Source organism: Carassius auratus, chromosome 5, assembly GCF_003368295.1.
Source record: "Carassius auratus strain Wakin chromosome 5, ASM336829v1, whole genome shotgun sequence".
NCBI lineage: Eukaryota > Metazoa > Chordata > Actinopteri > Cypriniformes > Cyprinidae > Carassius > Carassius auratus.
The window spans coordinates 4,006,826-4,034,817 of NC_039247.1; the positions used below are offsets into that span (position 1 = coordinate 4,006,826).

The 27,992-nt window shown below is 35.7% G+C and overlaps 1 protein-coding gene across 2 annotated transcripts in view; it reads left to right on the forward strand.

The window, feature by feature from the left end:
* Window positions 1-27,971, forward strand: part of kremen1 (kringle containing transmembrane protein 1) — a 59,792-nt gene extending 31,821 nt beyond the window's left edge. The window contains exons 3-10 of one of the 2 annotated variants that reach the window (XM_026244808.1): window positions 5,891-5,982; window positions 18,657-18,781; window positions 19,283-19,436; window positions 19,591-19,700; window positions 19,814-20,036; window positions 21,449-21,610; window positions 24,019-24,103; window positions 24,459-27,971. In XM_026244808.1, the coding sequence (XP_026100593.1) occupies window positions 5,891-5,982; window positions 18,657-18,781; window positions 19,283-19,436; window positions 19,591-19,700; window positions 19,814-20,036; window positions 21,449-21,610; window positions 24,019-24,103; window positions 24,459-24,615 (1,108 nt within the window). In that variant the 3' untranslated portion in view covers window positions 24,616-27,971. Of the gene's footprint in view, window positions 1-5,890; window positions 5,983-18,656; window positions 18,782-19,282; window positions 19,437-19,590; window positions 19,701-19,813; window positions 20,037-21,448; window positions 21,653-24,018; window positions 24,104-24,458 lie in introns of both variants that reach the window. The other variant, XM_026244801.1, reaches the window with a different exon arrangement.
* The last annotated feature ends 21 nt before the right edge of the window (window positions 27,972-27,992 follow it).

The following is a 27,992-nucleotide window of genomic DNA, read 5'->3' on the forward strand; positions in this document are numbered from 1 at the left end:
TGGTAAGCTGCAGCGGGCTAATAGTGTGGCTAAGGTCAACGTTAAGGAAAAACTATTTTCAGTCCTACCCTACTATAGATTTTACAACGCTTTTGTTTTTAAAGAATCCCAGTTTTTTTTTTTTTTTTTTATGAATAGCTCTATGCCAGAATTTTAAAAGTTTATCATCAATTTTATGATTATGGTGCATAAAGCGGTTATTAAAGAGAAGCGTTTGAACGCAGGCCAGACGAGAACAGCTGCTTTTCTCTCAGTTCAGATGGCCAGTAATGCTGAAACAAATTATAGCAAGAGAGAAGTGAAAAGGAGCCAGAGAGTGTTGCAATAAACCATAACAGCTCGACACATTGTTCTTGCACATCACATTTAGTGTTGCAATGATATTTGTGGTCACCGTAGGAAGGCTTCTAGTTTTATTTGTGAAAAACTGCACAGAAAAATATCAACCTTAATTTGTTCATAATAATTGTGTTCTGCAGAAGAAAGAAATTTACACAGGGTTGGAATGGCATGAAGGTGAGAAAATTATGACAGATTTACATTTTTTTTTTTATGAACTGTCCCTTTAAGAGATGGATACCATCATTTAATGACAATTAAATGACAAACATTTGAGTCCATTTTAATCCCAGACTTTGATTGCTGTTATCTCAGTTAAATCTCAGCAAATCTCATCTGTTCTAAAACTCTAGAGGAGACACATGAAATTACTGAGAAACTTTGCTCAGGGGAAATATCTGAGAAGAAAGAGGCTCTATTTGCTCACCTTATCATTGCTGTCTACAAGAAACAATTGAAAATGAAAGAAAGCAGCCAAATGTCCAAGACCACTAATGAAAATGCTTCTTTCTTTTTTAATTTAAAACAAATATTCACTTTACCAATTCAACTGTCAGAATGGTAATTTAAGTGGGGGAAAAAAACTAATAAATTATATATGGTCTTGGACTTCCCTGGCTGTTTATATAAACATATAAAATTGTGTATTTACATAATATGACATTTTACACAATATAAAGAGTGATCACAAAGGGTGATGGTTGATGTTTCCTAGGGGCAGTTCTAAAGTCTTGCCATCTCCTTAAGGAGGTTATAAATCTCCAAAGGCAGGGGTAATTCCCCATCCCATTAACCAGTCCGGACAGATGATGTTCCCGTCATTACGGTAACACATGAAAGGCCCTGAGATACTTTACTCGTTCACTGAAGGGACTTGACCCTGCAGGATTAACCGGACAAACACACACACACACATACACACACACTTATCATTGTAAAGTACACTCTTGCACACACACACATGCACATACACGTCCACACATTTGAGGAGTCTTGGGGGCAAACAGGTCTGCATTTGGTGATCAAAGCAACCTATTATATCTGGTCTGGAACTGCAGCCCTGCATTTTCTGTGGCTATGCTTTGCTCTCACCCTTGAGGGAAGGAGGGTGATTGATTAGAGGTTTTTAAACAGATGAATTAAAGGATTAGTTAATGGAAAAAAATGGAAATTCTGCCATCATTTTCTCATCACATCTCATTCTAACACTGAATGAGTCTTACACAAAGAATACAAAAAGAGAAATTTTGAACTGCACTGATAGAAATGAACTGATTGAACTGGGACCACAGCTTTCAAGCATAAAAAAGTATTCGGAATCCGTATGTAATTATCATAAAATATCATAAAAGTAATTAATATGACTTCTAAACAGACAATAGTTATATGATATGGTTTTGTTTGATGAACAGATCTTCCCCTCCAGTGAGCTGTTAATGGTTGCCAACTCGTGTTTGAGTTATTGAGTTGAACTCAAGGACCAGATCAGTCCAGTTCATGAACGAATCATTGAGATTTGTGACTTGATTCATTGAAAAGATCCTCTTCAGAAGAACAATTTGTTTACAGTTTAGAGTACGTGCCAAGAAGAGCTATCAGCGCATAGCAATTTACATTTCATCTATTACATGGCTTCAGAAGATTTGTAATGTAGTATATGAGTAGTTTGGACCATTTTTATTGTACTTATTTTTTTTATTTTATTTTGGAGCTTGGAGGCCCCAGTTCTCATCCATTTTTATTAAAAAATTCTTCAAAACTTCATTTTTTTTGAGTTTTACAGAAGATATAGAGTTATGCAGGTTTGGAACAACATGAGGGTGAGTAAATGCTGACAAAATGTTTTTTTTTTTGTGTGTGTGAACTTCCATTAAGTGCTTGTTGTATGAACCAAGAGGAAGCCAAGATCGAATTAAGCCATATAGAAACTTGGCACAAAGTATGAGTATGTTTAAATATGTCTGCCAACAAGACAGATTCCTCTTATAATCTAATCTTCTCCACTGAACCTCAATTGCCCTCAAGACTTCAACTCCAAACAGGTGTCTTTCCTGAAGAGGAGAATCCATTATTCAAAAAAGCTATGCAAAGTAGCCATTATACTTGACTGAGTCATAATGAATATCCCATCAGGCGTAGGGGTTTGTTGATCTTGATGGTCGAAATACACACTCGGCTCCAAAGCCAGACTGGTTTGTTAGCAGGCCAGATCTCATTCTCCTCAACAGAAAAGAAAAAAAGGAGGGAAAATGGGAGATGTTTAGCTGACTCCAACCTAAGGTTAAGTTTCCCCGCACACAAAAAAAGAAAGCACATGAAAAGACGCTTCACTCAATACACTTTCCTGTTGTAAAGAGAGAAGAAGAGAAGCTGGAAAGTGTTTTTGATAGGGGAAGAAAAGACCGTGGCACACCCTTTTGATTCCACCTCACAATGGCTGAAATCAGATAGCTGTCGCCTCAGGGTCGAGCTCGAGATGTTGCATTGTGACTTCTTAAAGACAAGAAGAATAGCTTTTCTCGCAATTATCGTTGTTTCTGACGGCGTGGGCACCAGTAGTGCACGTGAAGGGGGATTCAGTCAGACTTTTTTATGATGAATGTTCAGTTCATGAAGAAATCAACCAATCAGTGCCTTGTCTGGCTGTGCAGTTGTAATCAATACCCTGTTTGAAGGCTTTTTAGGGTTTGGGCATCAAGGTTTAAAGTACACACCAGAGAGCTTAAAGGGGTTTTGAAGCAGACAAAGCCGAAGAGCTCCGCAGGTCACTGTCTGGAAAGGAACAAAGCCCTTCCCCAGGCCCTCTCGTAGACGCCGAGTTGGACATGCTTGGATGGACAGGGCAGGGAGAGAAAGAGGCTCAATAAAGCACATAGGTTTCCGCTGTAGGGGGTTTTTCTGTCTGACTGACAACCTTTTAAAAGGCTTTTCTTTTTAGTGACAGCTACGCTTGAACTAAATTATCTGCAGTAACTAACCAAAAGCAGCGACTCTACTATCTTGACATTTTTTCAGTAGCGTGACAATCTTTCAGTTGTTTTTTAATAGCTTCTTTTGAAAAAGTATCTACACTAAGAAAACGTTATACCATTCAAAATTTGGTACAGTGTTGTTATTAATTACTTTTTGTAGGATCCATTAAATTGATCTAAAGTGACAATAAGGAAATTTCAAATGTTACAAAAATATATCTTTCAAATAAATGCTGTTCTTTTGAGTGTTCAATTCATCAAAGTACAATAACACCAATGTATCACAGTTTCTACAAACATATCAAGCAGCACAACTATTTGTAACATTGATAATAAGAAAAATGTTTCTTCAAATCAGCATATTAGAATGGTTTCTGAAGGATCATGTAACATTGAAGAATGATGCTGACAATTTGGCTTTGCATTATAGGAATCAATTACATTTTAAAATATATTACAATAGAAAAGTTTTATTATAAATTGTAACAAAATTTCACAATATTACTCTTTTTACTCTATATTTAATCAAATGCAGCCTTGTTGAGGATAAGAGATTTGTTTCAAAATATTAACACATTTTACAGACTCCAAACTTATGAACATTAGTGTAGAACGTATGTACCAGAGAAACGAGAGTTAATTTAAGTTATATGGTTAATAAAAAAATTCACTGATTCATTTGAATATTTTTTTGAACAAATCACTTGAATGAATGATTCACTAGGTATGTTTACATGGACACTTTTTGCTTCCATAGGAATGAATTCATTCTAATTGATGAATCCGAATGTAGTGTTTACATGAAAACTAAATAAATTGATCAGGTTGATATGCGCGTTTATATATCACAACCTTTTGATTGGATTGAATCTTTTGAAATGTGCACACTGCATTTATAAACAGTTTCCTGCTGTTGCCACACACTGTTTTAAAAAGCACACTTGGTATTTATCTACTTCAGGTCCTATAGGTGACAACCAGCACATTAACTGTTGTGCAGTGCTGCTTTCTTTATAAAGCAGTAAAAGTGCCCCCTCACGCGCTTTAAAACCAGTCATCTGTTGGTATAACCAAAAAAGTCTTAAAGGTGCCATATAATGCAAAAATCACTTTTATAATGTGTTTGAACACAGTTGTGTGGCAGCAGGGTGTGACAACAACCAGCCTATAATGGTAAAAATCCACTAACTCATTGTTTAATAATATAAGTCTCTCCACATGAGCAGTTCTAGATTATGACAAAAAGTGAAAGTGTCGCCCCTTTGAAAACACTCTCTGACATATTAGCATATACAAAGCCCTGAGTCAGAAGCAGTGGTCCGCCATTACTGTTATCTTTCTGTAGCTGCTGCAGATACTATGTCAGTGCCAAAGAGCCATTAAAAGTGTTGTGTGTTGGGATGCACCAACGAACATAGGAGTCTCCATAGACCGCTGAGGACACGGTGGTTAAATTTCATTTTCGGAGGAAACGTCCCAGAAAAAAAATGGAAAGGTCCTATACTTTGTGCTAGCATTTTACACCGGACTCGACTGCTTCACAAACAAGAGTCAGTTCAGCACTGAAGTTGTGCAAAGATTGATTCTGAAAGAGGGATCGATACCAATGCTTCAAGCACAAACGTCCGGACTCCAGACAAAGTAACTATCACGCATCATATTTTGTTTTCCAAAAGAGCTTTTTGGCTCTCTGTAAGGCTAATGTTGTTAAAGCTACCATTGTATCTGCCTGTTTTCACTGATTTTGCCTTCACGTGCAACCAGAATGAACGTGAATAGGAATGTGGTGGTTAAAAATTGCGTTTAGTAGCTGTGTGTGAGGTCAGTAACACAGTCACAGTAACACTGGTATGCCCGTGAGCTCTTGAAGCTCCGCACTCTTCTGAGAAAAGAGGGTTGCCAGGTTTTCACAACAAATCCCCGCACGGACATGAAAAGCCACCCATAGCAACAGTGCTAAAGTAGCCCAATTCCGTGGGAAAACGGTGAACTTGGCAACACTGGAAGGGAGGCGGGGGCACCAGCTCATTTTCATTTAAAGGGGACATACACATAAACAGCGTTTTGGCTCATACCTTAAAAGTGGCCATTTCAAGAAGCTATAAAGTCTGAGATAAAGTTGAGATAGAAAGTTGAGATAAAACTTTACATACTCACTATGGGGACATCAGAGAACAATTTTAAATGTTGTATCAATGTATTCTATGGCACCTTTAAACAAGGACTGCTGCTCTACTTTACAGACGCTGAGTGAAAGGGGAGTTTTATAATGATGGGACACTCATTTATGACACTTTATTCACTAGGAAGAACAGCTCGTTCTACGCGTCATATATCATTACTCTATTTCTATGTCACTGAACATGCGCAGTACTTTCCAGTTTCTTTTTTAAATCCGATCAAGTGTTTACATGTCCTCTCGCTTGGATTACAAAAGGAATAAACCACCCCTTACAATCCGATCAAAAATTTTTTGTCAGATCTTGCCAATTAAATCTGATCACTTTAATTCATAAAACGTTTTGGCTTCAAAGTCACTTCCCTAACAGTGATTTTAACAGTCTGTCTTTCTCACACAGGAACCCAGATGGAGATGTTCGGCCATGGTGTTACATCGCAGATCTCGAGGACGGAATCTACTGGAAATACTGTGATATTCCGACTTGTCAAAGTAAGAGTTTGAAGTGAAAATAACATAGAACTGACAATAAACAATGAGCACAAGCTACATTAGGAACTAGGCCAAGAAACTTTGAGTTCCCATCATCTGGATTATAAAACTGATGCAATTCCACCTTTTTGGAAAGGACTCTAATTGCTCCATCAGAAATCACACTGTCCCAGCATGCACAGATATGTTTGTGGTGCTTGTCATCACTTGATGTTTTTGCGATCTCCACCCAGAGACTGTATACAAGAGTTTGTGTGTGTACTGAAAGTATGTGTTTACTTCAAAAAATTTGATTGATAATTAATTCAATAATAATTCAACCATGGATTCAACATTGTTTCATACAATCAGTGCAGACAGATTATTTTTCTTTCTTTCTTTCTTTATTTCTTCGTATTAGTGAGTAAGTCTTTCTGTGTGTGTCTCACGGGCATGTATGTGTGTGCATGTGTATACGAGTACGAACTCATTTTCCTGTCAGTCAGATTTGTATAATCCCACTAAGCGTGTTTTCTACTGTACTGGCAGAGAAACAGAATGTGTGTGTATGTAATATGATAGCCCCTGCTCCTCAGTTTCATCTCACTAATCACACCCCATAAACAAGAGCTGACACATAGTATCACAGGATGGGTAGAGTGTGAATACAAAACTGTACAGCTATTGCATACATCTATTGAATCAATCTGAGTAGTTATAGTTTAGTCTGAAGTTCACTTCCAGTACATTTGTAAATTTTACAGCTTCTCAGTACAGTGTATATCATTAAAAAGTAAAAGTAAATGTATAAATTAGGATGGTCAATTTAACATGTTAATTTAGTTCAGTTACTAAAATAATAATAATAATAATAATAATAATAATAATAATAATAATAATAATAATAATAATGTGATTAAAAATAATAATACTAAAAAATAAAATGCATTTAATGACCGCTGGAGTAATTCATGCTTAATATACTTAAATTATTTCGGGAATCTGTGTTTACGAAGTCATTTTGGATCATTTCTGCAGTGAGGGATGGAAAATACAGTCAGTTCAAAATATCATATTGTTTTATTGTACTTAGTTCATTATGTCTAATGCCCTGTCCACCGTTTGTCCATTTGTCCACACGCAAATGCAGCACCAGGTCATTGAAACCGAACATTTTAGAAAACGCCTGCCAGTTTGAAGATTTTCAAAAACTCTTTTTGCAGTATTATCGTGTAGACAGTGAAACCGGTGTTTTTGGCTTGTGACTTCTGAGTCAGCTATGTTAACTCCGCCTACTGGAAACTTTTTCAGGCTTCTGATTGGCCAACGTGGCTTTACTGTTGAGATTATATCACAACCTGCTGGCTTGGCATGCTCTTGACAGTACACCATAACATGTATTTGCGTTTTCATGTGGACGGAGATTTTTTTCATTAAATTTTATAATTTTATAAATTTTATAAAAATACTTGTGTATGTGTGGATATGGCCTAATTTTCACAACCCATTGTTGGTGTTTTTTTTTTTTTTTTTGAAAGACTTACACTACCATTCAAAGCAGGAATTTTATTTTTTGTTAATTAATTATTTTATTCAACAAGGGAAGATTAAATTAATCGAAAACGTATGTAAAAGTCATGTAAAGGCTTACATAACATAAATGCAATAAATGCATCTTTTTTGTACTTTCTGTTGATCAAAGAACCCTGAAAAAGTTGTATCACAGTTTTAACAAAATATTAGCACAACTGTTTTACATTGACAATAATAAGAAACATTTCTTGAGCATGAAATCAGCATATTAGAATGATTTTTTGAATAATTATATGACATTGAAGACTGAAGTAATGGCTTCTGATCATTCAGATTTGCCATCAAAGGAATAAATTACACATAAAAAAAAATCAAAAATGAAAATTATTTAATTATAAAATTATTTTAAATTGTGATCATTTTTTTAAAATAATATTACTGTTTTACTGTTCTTTTGATTTAAAGCAGACTCAAAAACATTAACAAATCTTACCAATCACAAACCTTTGAATGGTGGTGTATTTTCAGTCTTTTATTGGCTGAAAGTTAAACTACACAGAAGAATGCTATAGGAAAGATGGCACTTCCATCCTTTCCATGGTGTTTTTCAAAATCTCGAACTTTACGTTTTAAACTTTTTTAAAAATCACTGAGACCATGTTGAAACTGCTTTTACCTTTCACACAACTCACTTTTTCTTCAGAAAAATACAAAAAAAAAAATCTAGTTAGGAATGTTAGTTTGGCCATCCATCATGTATTCCATTCTGGTTTTCCATACTAGTTTGAGGCCTGCTTCTCAGAGTTTATAGCCCATCTCAGGGTTGTGATGCTTGACTTTAGCTTAATCTCCAGTTGAACAAAAAATAACCATACCCACTGTCCAGCACAATTACACTCACTGACCCATTTCTCAAAAAGTGCCATACACACATTAATTTGTCTGGATGCGCCTTATCTCTGTGCCTGAGTGGAGCTAACAAAGCCCACCCAACGCCCCTCTAGGCTGAGACTGTCTTCAGTGGCAGACAGCTTTTGTCACAGTCAATTGTGTTCTGTGTTAGGCTCACTGATTTGGGTTTGGTTTACCTTAAATGTGTTTGTATATACCGGCTTGTAACCCATCTTTTTTTTTTTTTTTTTTTTTATGTCCCAGATTCCCGTCAGCTTTCAGGGCATCACCCATATCAAGTACAGCCCTTCATATGCTCCTGTTTCAGCTTGGGTATCATTAGATGGGTCTTGGGTCTTGGGTGGTGCCCTGAAGCCACGATGCCCACAATGCTGGCAATGAAAGCAAGGCGATTTGTTGGACTTTTTAGCTCCAGGCAGTCGTTATGTTGTAAAATCAGAAAGCAGTCGGCACAATTGTAGCATCACAATCGACACGCGTACGTGCACCTGAAGCTGCTTCCCTATTTATTACATGGGATGAAAGAACAGAATTTACCCCAATCTCCATTAGGCACGCTGTCAAGTGCAAAATGACACTTAATCTTTTCAGTATGTATGAGAGAGGTAGATATTTGCCCTTGTTTGTTCTTTTTAGGTGTTTTTCCCCCCTCTGAATAACAGTAACCTGTCTTATATGTCTGCTCATGTTAACATCTCTATAGACTTATTGTATCTTTTATCAACACATATACACATATTTATGCATTATTTCATATTATCTAGAAAAGGGATGTAGAAAAACCACAGATATGTCTTCTTGGCTGTAATGGTGGGGCTTGATTTTTATTTGTATGCTGATACACTTAAAATATTGACATTTATTTTGAAACAATTTTAACTTTAGAAATTACTAGTAAATTCCAGAAAGAATTACAAAGAAAAGGCAATTAATGTATATACAAAAAATATATGACATTTTGATTTAGAAACTGTATTTTCCTGTAAAACATGCAATGATCTAATACAATTATTATTATTATTATTTTACATTGTGACTGATTCAAATCACTCAATGTGCATATTAACATGATGGGACATGTTTACTTCCACTCTGATCTTTTATAGTAAGTAGATATTCAGCATGTAGGTTTGGTGCCAAATAACTGGATGGCTAAGAGTCAAGTGAGAGTCATAAGAGAACCAGCTGCATTCCTTTATTTTCTTAAAGTGAACAACAACAGCACCTGTTAAAGGTGTTTCTTTTTTTCTTCTTTTTTCCTTCTTTTTTTCTTTTTTTTTGTTTGGCGTTTAATCAATAATCATGCTCAGTTATCAGTCACAGGTGTGTGTGTGATGATTGGCTCAAGGTGATGTTTAGATATGCTCTTTAACCTTCCAGAATAACAGATGGGAAGACTGGTTTCAATGCTTCACTGACACTGTCAAATAGGCATGGGCATGTAATCTAAGGTTTTAATCTGTGTTTTTATTATTTATTAATTTGCTAATTTATATACAATACTACTGTGAAAACTCATTGTGAAAACTCATAGTGTATCTTTAACTGAATGTTATCATATGTGAATAAATAAGCTTTCCATTGATGTATGGTTTATTAGGATCGGACAATATTTGGCCAAGATACAAATGGAATCTGAGGGTGCAAAAAATCTAAATACTGAGAAAATCGCTTTTGAAGTTGTCCAGATGAATTCTTAGCCATGCATATTACTAATCAAAAATTGAGTTTTGATATATCTACCGTAGGAAATTTACAAAATATCTTTGTGGAACATGATCCTTACTCAATATCCTAATGATTTTGGCATAAAAGAAAACTCAATAATTTTGACCCCTACAATGTTTTTTTGGCTTGTTGCTAAAAATATACCCCAGCGACTTAAGACTGGTTTTGTGTTGCAGGGTCACATATGAACAACCAGTCAGAAACTACGCTGATTTAAATCTAACAAACCTTACAATAAGCACAACCTCTTTATGTGTTTGAGTCACCAAAGGTAACTGACTCATAAGAATCATTCATTTGGGAATTGCATGATTGCATGTGCGACTTGAATGCAGATCAAATTTTTCCTCTGCATTCTTCAAATGTACGCACAAATATGGTTATATGAATTCCCTCCTCTCTATCATGACATCATTTATCTCAAGACTGACTAAGCAGACTGATGAAATACATATAAATGACATACATATAAATATGTGTTAATCTTCATTAACAGCAACAAAGTCCAAATGTCAGTTTTTTTCCCCCACTCAGCAGATGCTGATGAACCCTCTTGTGTTTGGGGAAATCAAAGACAGGTGATATTTTGTATTCCCTTCTGTCTTTTTTAATTCTTTGGCCCACTGTACCTCATGACCCAGGGCCGGTCCAGCGAGGGATTGGAGATGAGATCTGTAGAGCTCTTTTCACTGTTGTTTCACTCATCTGCCCTCTGAAAACACTTTAATTATTCTGTTTCAATTGAGAACGCCTCCCTCGATCTTTAATTAAGCATGCAGTCACTCCCTGAAGGCCGTGGCGGTGAAAAGCATTGATGTTAGCTTCAATTGTGTTGTAACATGGCCTCAGGCACGACTAGTGCAATGTGCTCGCCACCTTTCAGATGCACAACATGGGAAAGTATGCCGTGAAGTTGCGCAGCAGGGCTTATGTGTCCCCTGTTAAAGGGCCTTTGGTATTGTTTGTGTTCCTTGCATGTCGTACTCCAACTGAAGATATATGCTCAAGATGTTTGTAACGACCCCATTGACTTGTTCCTTTGATTCTCACTTTTTCTCTCCCAGTATAAATCTTAGTTGCTTGCTACATGTATGATAGATACAGGGGTCATGGGTAAAGTGCAGCATAACACAAACAAAAGCTCAGTCAGGAACGCCTGCCTCATAAACAAAGCTGCACTGTCAAAACCCCCCGAGGAGAAAATGAAAGCATATTAATAGTCTTTTTTTTTAATGGAATGATCCACAACATCAACAAATTAATTTCACTCCAAAGCAGAGCCAGCTGTCGTAACTGTAAAAAAAATAAATAAATAAGAAAAAACTTAAACCAAACCACATGTACTCTGGGCTGGATAAGTGTGTCTGTGACTGAAGGGAGCCTGCCAAAACAGGAAAACAACTTTAGTATCAGAATTAATGACAGACAAGCAGATCCAAAAGCAGAAAAGAGGATGTGAGGACTCTTTTGAATGATTTACCAACAAATCACCAAACACCAAATGCTTAATATAGTAATTTTATAGGTGTTTTACACTAAACTGTGAAGTGCAGCACTAAAACAAGATAATTGATAGTGTTTAAACCCTTAAACCCTGCTCTACCCAAAAGCGGTGAATGTGAAATAATAATTTGAAGCAACATTAAGTGTAGGTATTTGTAGCAATGCATCAAGTAGAAGAAAGTTTAATTTTATGCAAATGAGCAGCGGTGGGATGCAGCAACTTCCAGCAAGATCGAAGTTTTCAAAGAATGTTTTGAGTAAATTTTGATTAAATGCCATTTGTAATTTTTTGTTTTAAACTTTTAAGTAAATCGTTTTATTGTGTTATATGTGATTTATGTTTTATCATTTCATTTTATTTAATGTTTTGTTAAATGCAAAGTGTAAATTAACCTCGAATTTAAATTAATTTTAATAAAATGTTATGTGTACCTTATTTGCTATCATTAAATTGAATTTACTGATAGCATTTTAAAAGTTAAAAGTTATTAGTGCATTAGTATATTTTTTAATAATAATAATAATAATAAAAAGATTGACATTATACTGTACATAGATATTATTTTATCTGTCATCACGCATCCTGCTCCCTATAGATCTGTATCAACACTGACTATTAAAAAAAGGTAGAAGTTTGTGAGCAGTTTCACTGTTATATATGACCACTGTTCTATATGTCTACCCACGTACACCGGCATAATAAGAAATCGTGGGCATTTCAAGAGATTTTGATTTATTAATTCACTGTCAGCCCACCAGTAATGTTAAAGCCTACTACAACCAACAATACGGCAACTAAGTGACCTCCAGTAATAAAATAGCTGTCAGTGTGAATACCCCTTGAGAGCACGAGGTGTTGACAAGACCGAAGATGTGTTAATGAAAGCCAGAGGAATACATCTGTGGAATAAACCTGTTGTTGTGGTGAGAGGTACAGTAGTCTTATGTGTGGGTTTGTTTATGGACTACACAAAAATAGACTGTTAATATTCTTTTCTAATCTAAAAAAAAGAAAAGAAAATTATGTCATTAATTACTCACTCTCCAAAGCTGTTTTACCGTTTTTCTTTTCTTCAATACATAACTGATTACTCTTGTACTGATTGCTCTTTTCCATGTACTATAGTGAGTACTAAAACAACTGCTTTAGAAGTCTCATAGGGGCAGTCTGCATAATTTCTGTAAACATGCATGCTTTATTTGCTGAAAATGTTATCCCTGGTTAATTTATGCATCCAGGAGCAGTTGTGATGTCACATAGAAGTATCAGTTTAATCCATCCTTGCTGAATACAAATATTAATTTCTCTCTCTCTCAAAAAACATATAACTGACCACATACTTTTGAATTGTAATGTAGAACATTCAGATGCCACAATCCTCCAAATTGTATCATCCTCTTGTGAGGCACCACCATTCTAAAATTTTAAAGACTGCGGTATATTTATATGGATAAAGAAGATATTATATGGAAAATGTTTAATTTTTATTACATTATTATTTTTACTTACTATAGTACTGTAAGGTGTTTATATATTTGAATAACACTTATACTATTTTATTAGTATTATTCTTTAAAAAAAAAAAAAAGTCTTTTTCACTGAATATTTCACCTTTCTGGACCACAGTTTGAAAATCTCTGTTTTGACTTTTACACCATACTATTATGGTGCTTTTGCATCCTTTTTGAAGCATGAGATCCCTATTCATCGTTGCTGCATGGAAAACAGCGACCAGTACATAATTAAAATTTCTCCTGTTGGGCTCTATGGAAGAAAGAATGTCATGTGGGTGAATAAACGTGGTGAACAAATGATGCCAGAATTAAAATGTTTGTCTGAAACATTCAGAAAGACAGACTGTCTTATTAACAATAACAAGACGTCTCTTTATTATTTCAGCCCCTCTGCCTCAAGTGTATCTCAGCTCTCGACTAAAAGTGTTCCTGGCAGAGTCAGCAGGGTGTGGCACAGAAAGGAACTTATGAATGTATTTTGGAAAAAAAGAAACACCCACAATCCTCTGCATAAAGAAAGAGGAAAAACTCACCCCAGATGTCATCTGAATTTATGTCTGTAATTACCTTATTTTAATAACACAGAGAGAGAGAGTGAAAGAGGGAGAGAGAGAGGCCCTCTCAGACATGCTTATCCGCTGCTTCTGCCAAGTGCATTTGCCAAGAAGTGCAGCGTTTGATGTTGTTGTGTTTGTTATCTTGGTGCTTCTTTCCCTCTTCCTTTTGTCAGGCTCTCTCTCCTTCTCCTTTTGAAAGCTATTATGTCTGCCTCTCCGCTTCAGCAGACTTGTGACACGTCTATCACTCTTGCGTCACCCCCATAAACCTCTGCAATAATGAAAATCTAAATTGTGAAAAGCTCGGATGACTCACCGCAGCTGAGATATGATGTGCAATATAAGGCCAGAGACCATTGTTTCTGCTCTGAACAATATCGCCAGTTCTAGAGCGCTTAAGAGAATATCAGTGGAATTGGACTGTCTCTGTAGAGTTTTTGAAGATGCGAGTGGAACTGCCACTCTTCAGAAGAAGCTTATTGAGGAAAGCAGACAGCTGGGATAATTCATGAGTGCTTGTGGTCTTATGATTAAGAATATGGGCTTGAAATTGAAAGTTATTGATGCTATATGTGGTTTTCGTTGCATTCAGTGACCCACTGAACTTACTTTCACCCCTAGCTGGGTAGGTAAATCCTTCATTTGAGGTTATTGTATATCAACATTTCACCTAACGAAGTATTTTAATGAGTATTTTTATTTCAGTATTATTTTACCATTTTAGTACTTCAGTGTATATATATATATATATATATATATATATATATATATATATATATATATATATATATATATATATATATATATATATATATATATATATATATATGTTTTCAAGACATTTTTATATTTGTGTTCACATTTTCTTTTTAGGATTTAAATTTTTCATCAAATATTTACTTTTTTTCTTTTTCAATCAACGAATATATTTTGTTTATAGTATAGCTATCATATGATTAATATTAATCGTATCCAAAATAAAACTTTTCGTTTACATGATATATGTATGTGTACTGTGCATATTTATTATGTATATATAAATATACACACATGCATGTATATATGTCAGAAAAAAATGGTTATGTTTATATATTAAATATATTTATTTATAATTTAAATTATATGAAAATAAATCTAAACATGTAAATATTATCAAAGTATATACTGTATGTGTGTGTATTTATATATACAAAATAAATATACACAGAACGCACATATATTATGCAAACAAAATGTTGTTTTTTGGATGCGATTAATCGCGATTAATGGTTTGACAGCAATAGTTTATAGTTTTAGTTAACAATAACAACACTGGACAACATGATATAAAAATGTACACTATTTGTTTTTTTTGTAACACATTCTAGGTCTTTTTGTGAATTATTCTTCAGTGCACGTTGTTCCAAATAAATCTAATGTGTCATGTATCATCTTTTACAAAAATTTAAAAACTTTTGTAACAAAAATATAAAGGTTGTACTTAAATTTCTCCAATATTCAGAAAAATCCGTATTAGTGAATTTAGACAGAAAATAAAACAATTTTGCTTTAATTTTATTGCGTTTTTTTAATAATTAATCATACAAAATTATTGCACTAACTTTACAGCTGTAATACGAAAAGGTCCCTTCCATTTTTCAAAATATTAGAACTATCCATTGGATAAAAGTGTAATCTGATGTGTATTTCACACTGTAAGCTGTATAGCAAAGTAAAGTACTTTTTTTTCTTTGTTAGTTGTCATTTAGCTGATAGTTTTCCTCTAAATTGATTCAGGATAAACTAACTCAGGTGCCTTGCCCAAGAGCACAGTTGTGATTGTCATCAGTGTTCCTGGGCCGCCCCGTACAACAACCAAACCCGCAAGCTTATGAAAACACAGAATAGATATTTTATCATGGGCCTGAGTAGCATCAAATATCACACTGTGTTTTTGTGAAGCATTTAATAATTTTCCGCATTTCAGCAGTGGAACCAGCCACATTCCCAACTGTGTTTCATTTAAGACTCCAGTCCTTTCCGTGTTGAGATGCAGATGCAGGCATGGCTGTAAAAAATAAAAATAAAAAAATACACGTGTGTGTGTGTGTATGAGTGTGTTGCATCTTTCCATTGTGGAAGTGTGTGTTTTCCTGAATGTGAGCCAGTCTAAACGAGGCACATTAGCACACATAATGCCATCGCATTCGCCAGCCAAGCGCCTTATAAAATCTTCAAATTCCACTCTACACTTTGAAGTCGATTGCATTACTTTTAAAGCATGGATATTTGCAGTTGTTACCCTTGTTCAGCACGTCTTTAATGCATGAGGTATGTTCTGCAGTTCTCTTCTGAAGTTTTCTGAGGCAAGTTAACTAAAAACAGCAGCTGTGTTGGTGAAAGAGGTGAGGCGGGGGTGGGGAGGGGTTCAAACCCTGTGCGTGATGAGAGGTTAAGGACAGATAAATTGATGGTAAAGTACAATCACTCTGTCAGAAGCAGAAGACCTGCAGTCTTTAATCTTGCATGAGCCCTGGAGAGCAGAATGTCCTGCTTTCAAGTTCAGAGCTATTGCCACTGAGTGGTGAAGGAACAGCCAAGAGAAATGTCTCTTCCCCCCTCTACTCCAGGCATGCGAGAGTGTAAAATGAGATTCTGTTCTCTATAAAAGCATATCAGTGTAATTAAGGCTTTTGTCCTCTGTCTAAGGATCATAATCACATGCAGTCTTCCACCCAGAAATTCCTCAGTGGCAGCGATGGATCATTTTCGGATCCAGTCCACTAGAACAGGCCCGTGTTTGACTCAACACGGCTCATGTGGACATTGTTCCGGATTTACGAGGGGGAGGAGCACTGCAGTTTGCGGTGGTTTTTACACTCTGATTAATGAGAGGAACAGACTGTGGATTATATTGTACATGTCTGTGTTTAGACAAGTAGGAAAGTTGTAGGCTTTGCACAGTCTTTGTCTGTTGAACTCTTCTTACAGTCTAGCTAACATTTATGTTACGGTCATTTTGAATATTACATTTACATATAAAGGAAAAGGAAATCTCCTCTGCGAAAGTGCAAATTTAGGATAATGCAGAACAATCAGCCAATCAGAACAGATGTTTAACTGAATTATTTATTTTGGACCAATGAGGTTTCACTGTGGGTGGGGCTACAAAGCATGATGCAAAACTCCCTCACAATGACATTAATAAGTGCATTAAATACACTACTGATTCAGCATTGATGAGGGTAAGAAATATTTACTGAGCATCAAAACAGCATATTAGAATGATTTCTGAAGGATCAGGTGACATTGAAGACTGGAATAATGATGCTGAAAATTCAGCTTTGTGATATAAATTTAATGCATTACATTTTTACAAATATATTAAAAACAGTTGTTATAAATTTCACTGTATTATTGTTTATGCAGTATTGTGAGAGACTTCTTTCAGCAACATCTTTGGGCAACATCTAAAAATCTTCTTTCAGCAACAGATGTTTGAATGGTAGCACGTATAGAGAAATAGTTCTTAAAGGTACAGTAACAACAACAGCCTTTTTAATTTTAAAGATCTCAAAAATGGTGTAAAATGGTCATGTTTTTGGGTTAAGGAATTGTAACCAACATAGATTTCAGAAGAAAAAGAAAATGTTATAAATTTGATCATGTGCCATCCTTAGTGTATTTATAAGTTAGCATTACCTTTAATATTTACTTTGTATAGTTTTATTTTTAACAAAACACTCGAGATTTGTTTATATGGAAATGCACTTCATCCAGCATGATCTGTCAGTAGTTAATCTGTGTTTGTGTTTTGATTGACTGCATGCACTTCATTATTGGACTTTTCCTGCTATAGAATTTCACTGTTCATCAAACAGCATAAAATATTTCAGTAAAACACTTTCCACAGACTCAGAGAGACAGAATGTGTGTGTGTGTGGCCTGAGTTGGCCCCAATCTGTATCCCTTTGAAAACAAAACTTTTCTTTGTATCCAGTGAGCAGGACAAGGCCTGAGCAAGTGCTGACTTGCGCCGAGATGAGTTCTCGAGTGTCTGAGAGAGTTCTTTTAATCCTTATCGGCAGTCTGCAATCAAACCTTTCACTATTTAAACTACACCGTCATCCAAATGTTCTTCAGAACTGTTCTGATAGAACAGATACTTTTACGTTCAAGCAAATAAATCCCAATCATCCATTTATTTTTTTGCATAAAAGGCATGTATGTGTGTGCTGAATGCCTCTGTGTTGCTGTCTTGTTTCTAGGGTGTTGTGAATGGTTTAAGCACATTGCTGCGCAGTTGTTAGGTTTTTTCTCTGTGGTTTCTAGGGGTTTGCTCTCCCACGTCTCCATGCTGAAAAACCCCTGTTAAAACTGGGCTAAACTGACTTGGATGGTGTAAGATGGTATTCAGCTGGTTGGCAAGATGGTATCTAGTTTTGTCATCAGTGGCACTGACATGGACTTTCAGACATATTTTAGATTCCAAGACTCTGTCTCCTTTTCTTTCTGACATCTGTGTTCTCTCACCCTGAGACCTCATTCAGTTCATAATTAACAAAACCCCCAGAATCCATCTGTGCATTTCCTTAGGAGGAGGTTTAGTCACATACAGCACTCTCCATTTTCACACTTTTCAGGAACATGCGTGCTGTTTTAATCATAGTTCATAAAACACCTCAGTCTTTAAGACACGTTTCCAGACGATTTACCGTAAGAGGGAAGTTAATGATTTGCAAGTGTGTCTGAGTTAAATTTTTACAATATGCCCATTATATTTTCCAGTGATTCACTATATATATATATATATATATATATATATATATATATATATATATATATATATATATATATATATATATATATATATATATGAATCTATTTACATATAGACTATTCATATTTATATACATATGTATTTATTTTCCCCATTGTCTGATGAATCTCCCTCTCTTTCCCCTTTAGTGCCTGGTAACCTGGGCTGTTTTAAGGACAGCGGTGATCCAACACCTCTGTCTGGAGGCTACCAGACCTCCAACAAACTCACTATTCAGAACTGCATCAGCTTCTGCCGCAACCAGAGATACAAGGTATGAATAACACCATGGGAAATGCAATCGACAGCAAGTTATAGAATCCTTTATTGATAATACTGCATATTATTTCGATTTACAAGTTAAACATTACTTAGTTGTTGTAGTTTTTTTCTTATTATTAATCAATGTTTTGCCACAAATTAACAAAAACAATATAAACATAAAAAACTAGTAAAATTATGAAAACTTTAACATTAAAATAAAAAACAGGAAAAATAAAAAATATTAAAAAATATGTATTAATATACACACTTAAAAATAACATTTTCCCTGTAATAGTGATTTTTGTCCTGACTTATTCAATCTATTTTATTTTTACACCGGAAATGAAATGACTTAGCAAAAAAATAAATAAATAAGAATCAATATGTGTTCTAGATGTGCATCTGATTGCATGGGAAGAAATCAATAATATGTATTGTATTTGGCTTGCTTTTCTGATTGTCTGCACTCTTGGGTTGCTCTTGTTTTCATTTGTGGATTTTGTTCTTTCAGCTCGCCGGTATGGAATCCGGCTATGCTTGTTTCTGTGGCAACGACCTTGATTATCATCGTCACGGTGATGCTCCAAGCACAGAGTGTAACCATGTGTGTTTTGGAGATCACACTCAGCCATGTGGAGGCGATGGACGTGTCATAGTCTTCGACAGTAAGTTTTCATAGTCTCATTACTACCTTACCACTGATTCCCAAAGTTAAGGAATGAATTAAGGACTAAACCTTCCAGGTTAAATAAAACCATCTAATTTACAGCTTCCCTTCATTATTTAGTAAAAGCTGAAGCTGTCACGTTTCTCCTATAGCAAAAGTAGGTGCTTGTGGAGGAAACTACACATCACCCTCTGCAGTAATCTACTCTCCTGATTTCCCGGACAAATACAGACCTGGCAGGGTCTGCTATTGGACCATTCAGGTACAATTAATACTTTAATATCCTAATGGAGAGAGGGCCTGTTAGAGCCAAAACACATAATATGTATCTGGCATACTGATAGCTGTCTGGTCTTTGTCATGTCGCTCTTCCAGGTTCCAGGTGCTTCCGTCATTCTGTTCAACTTTACTTTCTTCAATATCGTGGATCAGACTGATATGGTGGAACTGCTGAATGGCTACTCCAATCAGGTGGTGGCACGATTCGATGGCCGCAATCCTCCGCGGGACATCGTGAACATCACCTCAGACTTCGTCATTTTGTATTTTTACTCAGACAGGACCAATGAGGCACAGGGGTTTTCTATTCTTTATCATGGTGAGGATTCCTTTTGATGTCAAATTTGACTGACCACTTATATACGGTCATATCAAGGCAGATGATACACAAAAAAAGTGTGTGAAATTGAAATGCTCATATCTGCTAAAAAATTATACTGCTGTACAAAGGTTTGTGGTCAGTTGGATTTTTTGGTAATTTATGCTATTATTCAGCAAAAAATAAAATATAAAATATATATCTTGAGCAATGAAAATAGAAGGATATTAGAATGATTTCTGAAGGATCATGTGACACTGAAGACTGGTGTAATGATTTTTTTGTAATGATACAGTATTTAAATAAAAAACTATCTATCTAATTATTTTCGATCTAATTTTCTATTTAAAACTATTTACAGTTATTTATAAATACTTCCTTACAATAATACAGTTTTTGCTCTCTGTTTGTTAAAATGAATGCATATAGAATGCATAAAAATAATAGTTTCTTATGTGAGCATAATAAACTTTTTAAAGAACTTACAGACCCCAGAGTTTATTAGGATAGGACAATATTGGGCCGAGATACAACTATTTGAAAATCTGAGGGTGCAAAAAAATCTAAATACTGAGCAAATCGCTTTTAAAGTGCTCCAAATGAATTCTTAGCAATGTTTATTACTAATCAAAAATTACGTTTTTATATATTTACGGTAGGAAATTAACAAAATATCTTCATGGAACATGATTTATAATTAATATCCTGATGATTTTTTACATAAAACAAAAATCGATAATTTTGACCCCTACAATGTTTTTTTGGCTATTGCTAAAAATATACCCTAGCGACTTAAGACTGGTTTTGTGCTCCAGGGTCACATTTTGTAGACTTTTACAACTACACCAGCATATAGATGGCCTAAAAACAGACTAAAAACATTTTTAGTGATGACACCAAACACATTCAGTTGTTTTTTATGACTTAAAAATAAAATAGTCAAAATACTTGAAAATAGTCTTAAAAATAAATAAATAGAAGCCAAATACATGTAAGCAGTGCTCTAGGGATGCTTTTTGTCATATCTTTATGCTGCCACTTTCTGTTGTGTTGTTTTGGGAGGCAGAGTTCAATAACCACAATCTGAGAAAGAATAAAAGGGAGTGGGTATGAAATGGAAAAAGGGTTTTCTGAAAGAAAAGGTCAGCAAAGCAAATTGGCTTTCACTATTCACAGAACCTTTTTCACCCGCAGGCAGGGTTTGATTCGAACACCACATACTGCGTTTATATCTGTGTCTGCAATGCTGAATGAAAGACGTGATGTTATTTTGAAAGAGTTGAGAAATTTCTCTCTGTAATGTCCGGGGGGATGTCAAAAGAGACGTTATGAATTTTAAACATATCTTATGAAGGAATTTTTGGGATTTTGTTTGTGTTTCGTTAGCTGATTGCCACATTATTTCCCCACAGCCTTAAGAAATCAAGCAGTCTCTCCTGTGGAGGAGGATGATGTTGGTGATGAAGAGGACACCAGTACAGTGCAGCCACATATGGGAAGCACTACATCCAGTCAGAATGGAAAATCCTCCCTCCGGTACTACATGATCACATCAAGTCCTGCAAACATGCCAGGTCAGTGGCCTGGACCGGGCCGGACCGCGGGCCACAGCACCAGTATGTGTCCAGTTCTCTTCATTACGCTTCATTCTGCTCCTCTGACTCCTTTCCTCACTTATTTTTCATACTAGATATCATCACCAACTAGATGTAGACTTGTAGCCTGGTGAGAATACATGAAAATTTCACTGTATACTGTAGAAAACAAAAAAGAGTGGTATGTCCCGTTACCCTTTGTACCGTGGTAACCAAACTTTTGCCAAACTCCCTAAAAATGAAATCTCTGCAATATATGTCTTACTTTTAATGTATTTCCTCAGAAATTTGTTGCAAAGCATATTAGAAATGTATTTAGAAACTAAAAAGTCATATCTAGTTTAAAAAAAAAACTTTTTTGTGCTCCAATATACATAATAAAAACCACACATAATAATACAGCGCAATAATGATATACAAACAATACCATTCATAAGTTTGGGAATGTTATTTTATATACAAATTAATACTTTTATTCAACATGTTTGCAGTAAATTGTTCAAAAGTGTCAGTAAAGAAAAAATGAGATGCAACATATAATACAATTATATATATATATATATATATATATATATATATATATATATATATATATATATATATATATATATATATATATATTAGGGGTGTAACGATACGCGTATTCGTATTGAACCGTTCGGTACGAGGCTTTCGGTTCGGTACGCGGTACGCATTATGTACCGAACGGTTCGTTGGACTAATTAATTATATTTGGAAAATAAAGAAAAAATTGTGAAATATAATGATATGCGTTCAACAAGGTAGCCCAATAACCCAAACGACGTAACAGGCAACGCCCCTGACACCCCCGAACAAGAAAAAAAAAACACCATCTTATATGTTTATGTTAGGCTACTCAGCAGGCGCTCGCTCACTCAGTAAGCGCTGAATGCTCGTTGCAAAATGGCCAATGCGTTTAACAGACCACAAATAGAAGATCCTCCAATAACCAACAGGTCTGGTGTTTGGGTGCACTTTACCAATCGATCGGGGCATCCAAACAAGCACGGTAATCAAAATGGACTAGTACTGTACTGTGTCGGAATTTCCTGAGCAGTACGATTCAATTAACAGGCCTGCACGTTATAGAAGAACTGTTATAAATAGAACGTATGCACGGGCAGTTTTGAAAACTCCACCTACTTTGCTCTTGGCATAGTGCAGCGCAAATCGCGTTGTATCTGAAGGGCAACGCTGAGCCCACGATCCAGCGCCGCGCGTATCGCGTCCTGTGTGAAAGACCCTTTAGTCATTTTGCAACGAGCCTTCAGCGTGTGCTGAGTGAGCGAGCGCCTATAGTGGAAAACGCATGTTTTAAGAACATTCTTAATGTAATTTAGCCCCGTTACTATATTCCTTCACGAGCCCATTTCAGCCAGACCGTAATTCCTGCTTTGTTCCAAAAAACATAAGCCCTATAGAGAACCAATTGAGTAAAAACACACTCAATATAAAGAGTTATAGAGTTCCATATGAAAAGTTACATCTTTGTATTTGTTCATAACTACTACAACAATATAACATTTTCAATTTTTTTTAATAAGGAGCTGTTTTTGTTTTATACAGTATGCTGCTAAGAAAACACCATAGAAGATGGGTAAAGAATAGATCATTGTTCAATGTAAAAAAAAACAAAAAACATACTTTGTTGCCAATTTGTTCTTTTTGCTGTATCTAAAACGTACCGAACCGAACCGTGACATCAGTGAATCGTACCGAACCGAACCGTGAATTTTGTGAACCGTTACACCCCTAATATATATATATATATATATATATATATAATAAATGCTGTTAATTTGAACCTTCTATTCATCTTTCAAAGAATCCTGAAAAATGTATTATAGTTTTCGCAAAAATATTAACTAGTCTAAATATAAACTATTCTAATAGCACAGTTTTTAAGGAACCTAATGGCTATGTACTCTATGAAGTGCATTAAAATGATCACAATATTCACAATGTTGCTTAATTTTATATTGCCAGGAAAGTTATCATAAATATACTGAATATTATTTGCTTCTGTTATTGTTTTACTAAGATACATTTGTGGTGGCATTAAAATATAAATTTACCAAAAAGACAGAAGGGTTATGAAAGCTTCCTTGGAGATCCTATATTAATTCATTATTATTTTACAGTAGTAATATTACCTTTGCTGTAGGAGCTGGGAAGATGATTAATGTTTTATTGTTAGTGTTTAACTGTTTGCTTATGTTAAATCTGTGCTTTTCTTTTCCATAGCTAACCACTCTTTATACTAGTTACTTGAGTTTTCATGACGGATAACCTTATCTTTCAGTACAACTGTAATTATGAGGCTGCATAAGTTTTAATGTCACTAATAAACATGTTGTGTTTTACAGTGTGGACCATCTATGCATTAGCTGCTCTGCTAACGCTAACAGTCATAGCCATGGTGGCCAAACTGCTCCTGCATCTTACTGTAAAGTAAGTACATGCTACAAAACAATGTTTTATGAAGTTCTTTAATTTAATTTGCTCACTATAAAGCATCAAATGAAGATTTAAGATTATGATTGATTTAATTAGCTAACTAGCTTATCTTCCCCACAATAGTTTATTATATTATAAATGTATTCCTGGCAAAGGAGGGCCATGCTTTGATTTGCTACACTGTTGGCAGATTTATAGCGTCCATTTAGTTGTTAATGGATGTTTGCTTGCACATTTTGCATGTCATTTGGTTTTACTCAGCTTATTGTAGCATACATAAAAGTGTGATTTGAATCAACTTCTCCTCCCTCGTTCCTCATCTAATATTGTATTTGTCTTCCCCTCTCAGATCCCCGTCCATCCCGTCAATCAGTGGGTCAGATTCATGTGCACAGAGCACTACTCCTGAACCATGGATCATCTTCTACAGACCTTCTACCATCTCTCTGTTTAAGAAGAAACTCAAGAACCACCATGGAGACCTCAGCCCTCTCGTGGGAAACTAACCTCAACGCCTCTGACCTCTATGGCTGCTTTAGCCCCCTAAAGGATGCACACACTGTACACAATGCCGGTCTTCTGCTGCTGGGCTACAAAAAGGGATCTGATCGATGCCTAATTCGCTTCAAATGACCAGCGCAGGGTCCAGTCTATATGTGCCGATCAGTTGTTGGTAAAAAAAACGAACAAACTGCACGAAAAGAGATTGACTCTAGCCGATGCGCTTACTCTTAATTTGCATCCTAACCAATCACAAATCATGTGACAGGTGCACACATAAACCAAGCGATTTGATTAGCAAAAGAGTGCTGGGATGTTTCTGTTGCCACAGACCAAAGTGAACAAATGACCACTGGTGAAAAATGGACAGGCGGTTCTCCAGGTGCTTTCACAGAAGCGATCATCCGATAAGCGTCTGCATTAAAGCAAGCATGAGACACCCTGAAAGACAAAACCACGTCCATAACCAAAATAATGCCACGGTGCCCAACCAGCCCCTGTCGAGGAGAGATACGATTCTGTTTAACCTCTAATGTAGGTCACCTGTTGTTGAGAAGCACAGAACCCCTTTCTTCAGATGTAAGAGAGCTGGCTGAACCGGCGGAGGATTGATGTCACAATCATGTCGAGAGCAATTCGGACTCAAAGTGAGCAACAAAAAAGTCTCCAGAGAGGGAGAATTGGTGAGATGGACTGCGGAGAGCCAAAGCCTGAAATTGCTACAAGTTGGGCAATGTTCAAAATGAGCTGACATCCCTTTGGACCTCGCTTTCGTCTCTTGTCGTTTGTGTTGGGTTTTGATCTCTCTTCATTGCCTTTAAGTGCCTTCAGGACTGAAAAAAAAACACTCTTTTGTCTGTCTTCTAAGCTGTCACAATGTCTCGATGAAGTAAACAAGCATTGATCCTTCAGAGCATTGAATTGCAAATGAGAATAAGCACTAAGGAAGTGTTTTTTTCTTCTTGGGGATTCTCAAGACAAATGTAGTCCTGTGGGTGTCATTCGGGCGTATTATTCTTGTCAGGTTTTCGACTTGAGCAAGAGAAGCATTGTGATGAACATTGTGTAATTCTGTGTGGGAACAATCAAACATCATCCTCTTTCATTTCACTCCCCAACAGAGGCAGTGGTGAAATTCTTCCAAAACAATTTGCTCTTTCTCCCCCTTCACCACAACTTGAGCTCTCACATTCTGAAGCACTTTTCCAGCCAGCCGAAAACCATACGGATCACTGTACTGCTTGCTGCTTGGATTGAGGACGTTCCTATGAAGGAATGCGCAAACCGGTTAAAAGGGATAATTCATCCAAAAATGAACAATCTGTCAGCATTTACTTGCCCTCATGTCATTCCAAACTCAAAATAAGATACTTTGAAGAATGCTTTATCCATACATTGAAAGTCAGTGAAATCATTCATGCCTCATTCATGATTTTTTTTAATGCTTGTTATCGATTATTTTGAGAACCGGTAGTATTTTTCTGTAAGCTAAAGACTTTCACTGAATCATTTTAACATTTTACAGCATCATTACTCCATTACACTTAACCCTTTCCCCATCATTGACGAGTTATCTCATCATTTAGAAGACAACGCTTCTCCACCATTGACAAGTTTTTATGGCTTTTTGTGTTTTCATTGTTATACACTCACTATTACACATCTTTTGAATGAGTAAAAAAACCCACCAAACAAAAACACACATGAACAAGGACAGAGAAATAAGCGATCTCTTATGTAAAGAGATGCATATTAAAATTAATGCCATCATCAGCAATCATACTGAATATTATCCAGATGTAGTTTTTGACAAAAGTGTGATTTTTCTCAGCTTTTTGCTCAAAGTTATGCGTTTTTATAAAACCTACCTATAATCAGGGTTTTTAAAAAAAAATGCTTTAAACTAGAATAAAACCCCAGACAGCAAGCAGTTTCTGCCCAGATCTAGCTCACATCTGGCCCACATGGATTTCACGTGGGCCAGATGTGGGCCGGATCTGGGCCAACTGGGACAGATTTTTTATTTATTTTTTTATCTTTATTTTTGTGTATTGCATATTCACATATTCATACAGAAGCAAAATATACTGGAGTCCATCAAATTTGAGTGAAAATTATCAAAATCGCTGGCGGTAGCTGGCAACTTTTTTTCAAAAAGAGTTTCTAAAGGTTTTGAAATTTCATTGGTTCACTGCTATGTTTGATCTCTGTGAACCCATGAACCAGTGCCTATATGGTTTTTACCTGATCACGGACCAAGCACTTCTAAGTAAATCATTTTGCGAATCACTTGGTTCAATTGATTCAAAGTTTTGAAAAGCTTTGTTTCTCCCATCACTAACTGACAAATGTTTTACTATTGATCTAATGTTTACGATGCATTTGTTTATTAAGAGGACACTTTATAGGAAAATCCATTTTACATGCAAATTACACATTGGTTATATACAACTATATATGTTTGAATGTTTTCTGAATGAGACTCATTGTACCCAAATGACTTTCACTGTATGGGCAAAAAATTTAGTAATTTATGACAGAGATTTCATTTTTGAATAAACTATCATGCCATTCAGCACTTGCACAGCCATCAGTCACAGTTCAACAGTTTTGTACTTAGTTCTGTGTGTAGTACTTAATGTGAGTTTTAGTAATATTGTAAAGGCCCTTTTGAGAATATTCACATGGGTGATCTGTGGGTATGCCACTAATGCCACTCTTACCGACAAAAATGAATTAACAGTCACTAGCCTACATAATGCACTTTATTACAGAAGTACTTGTGTAATGTTTTATGCACAACCAAAAGCTTTTTTTTTTTTACTTAAAAAAACAAAAACAAAGCAATGATTATATCTCAGCTTGCATCTTTCTAAAAATCTAAAAATCAATATTGTACAACAAAACAAATCTGTAAAAAAAAAAAGCAAGCCACCCGTCAAATTCAATCGTTTTTCCTCAATCCAAGTGTATTTGTCTGACCTGATGCTGTATTTTGGTCGTGTTCTCATCTGCACTCTTCTAATTATTGCATACTTCATCATACCCTTAGCTCTGCAGTGCCAGGGGCTGCCCATGCATACTAAATTGTCACCAGTCACAGAAAGAGAGAGCGATAGAGAAAAACCCAAAGTGACAGGTTAAATCTAACAAGGTCATATTCATCTGGAAAGGCTGGTGAATAATGCAGAAACCAAAACCAAGGCGTCCATTTAATTTGCAACACCCGAACGCCATAGCCATTTTAGCAGTGGCAAAAAAAAGTGTCATATCCTTCTGTGGTCTGTCACAATGTCAGTGGGCCTTCCTTCTGAGAAACCAAGATAGGAATCCCTCCAATTTTGGGAAAGGGTGCTTCCAGAAAAAAAAGGTGTTGTTTTCA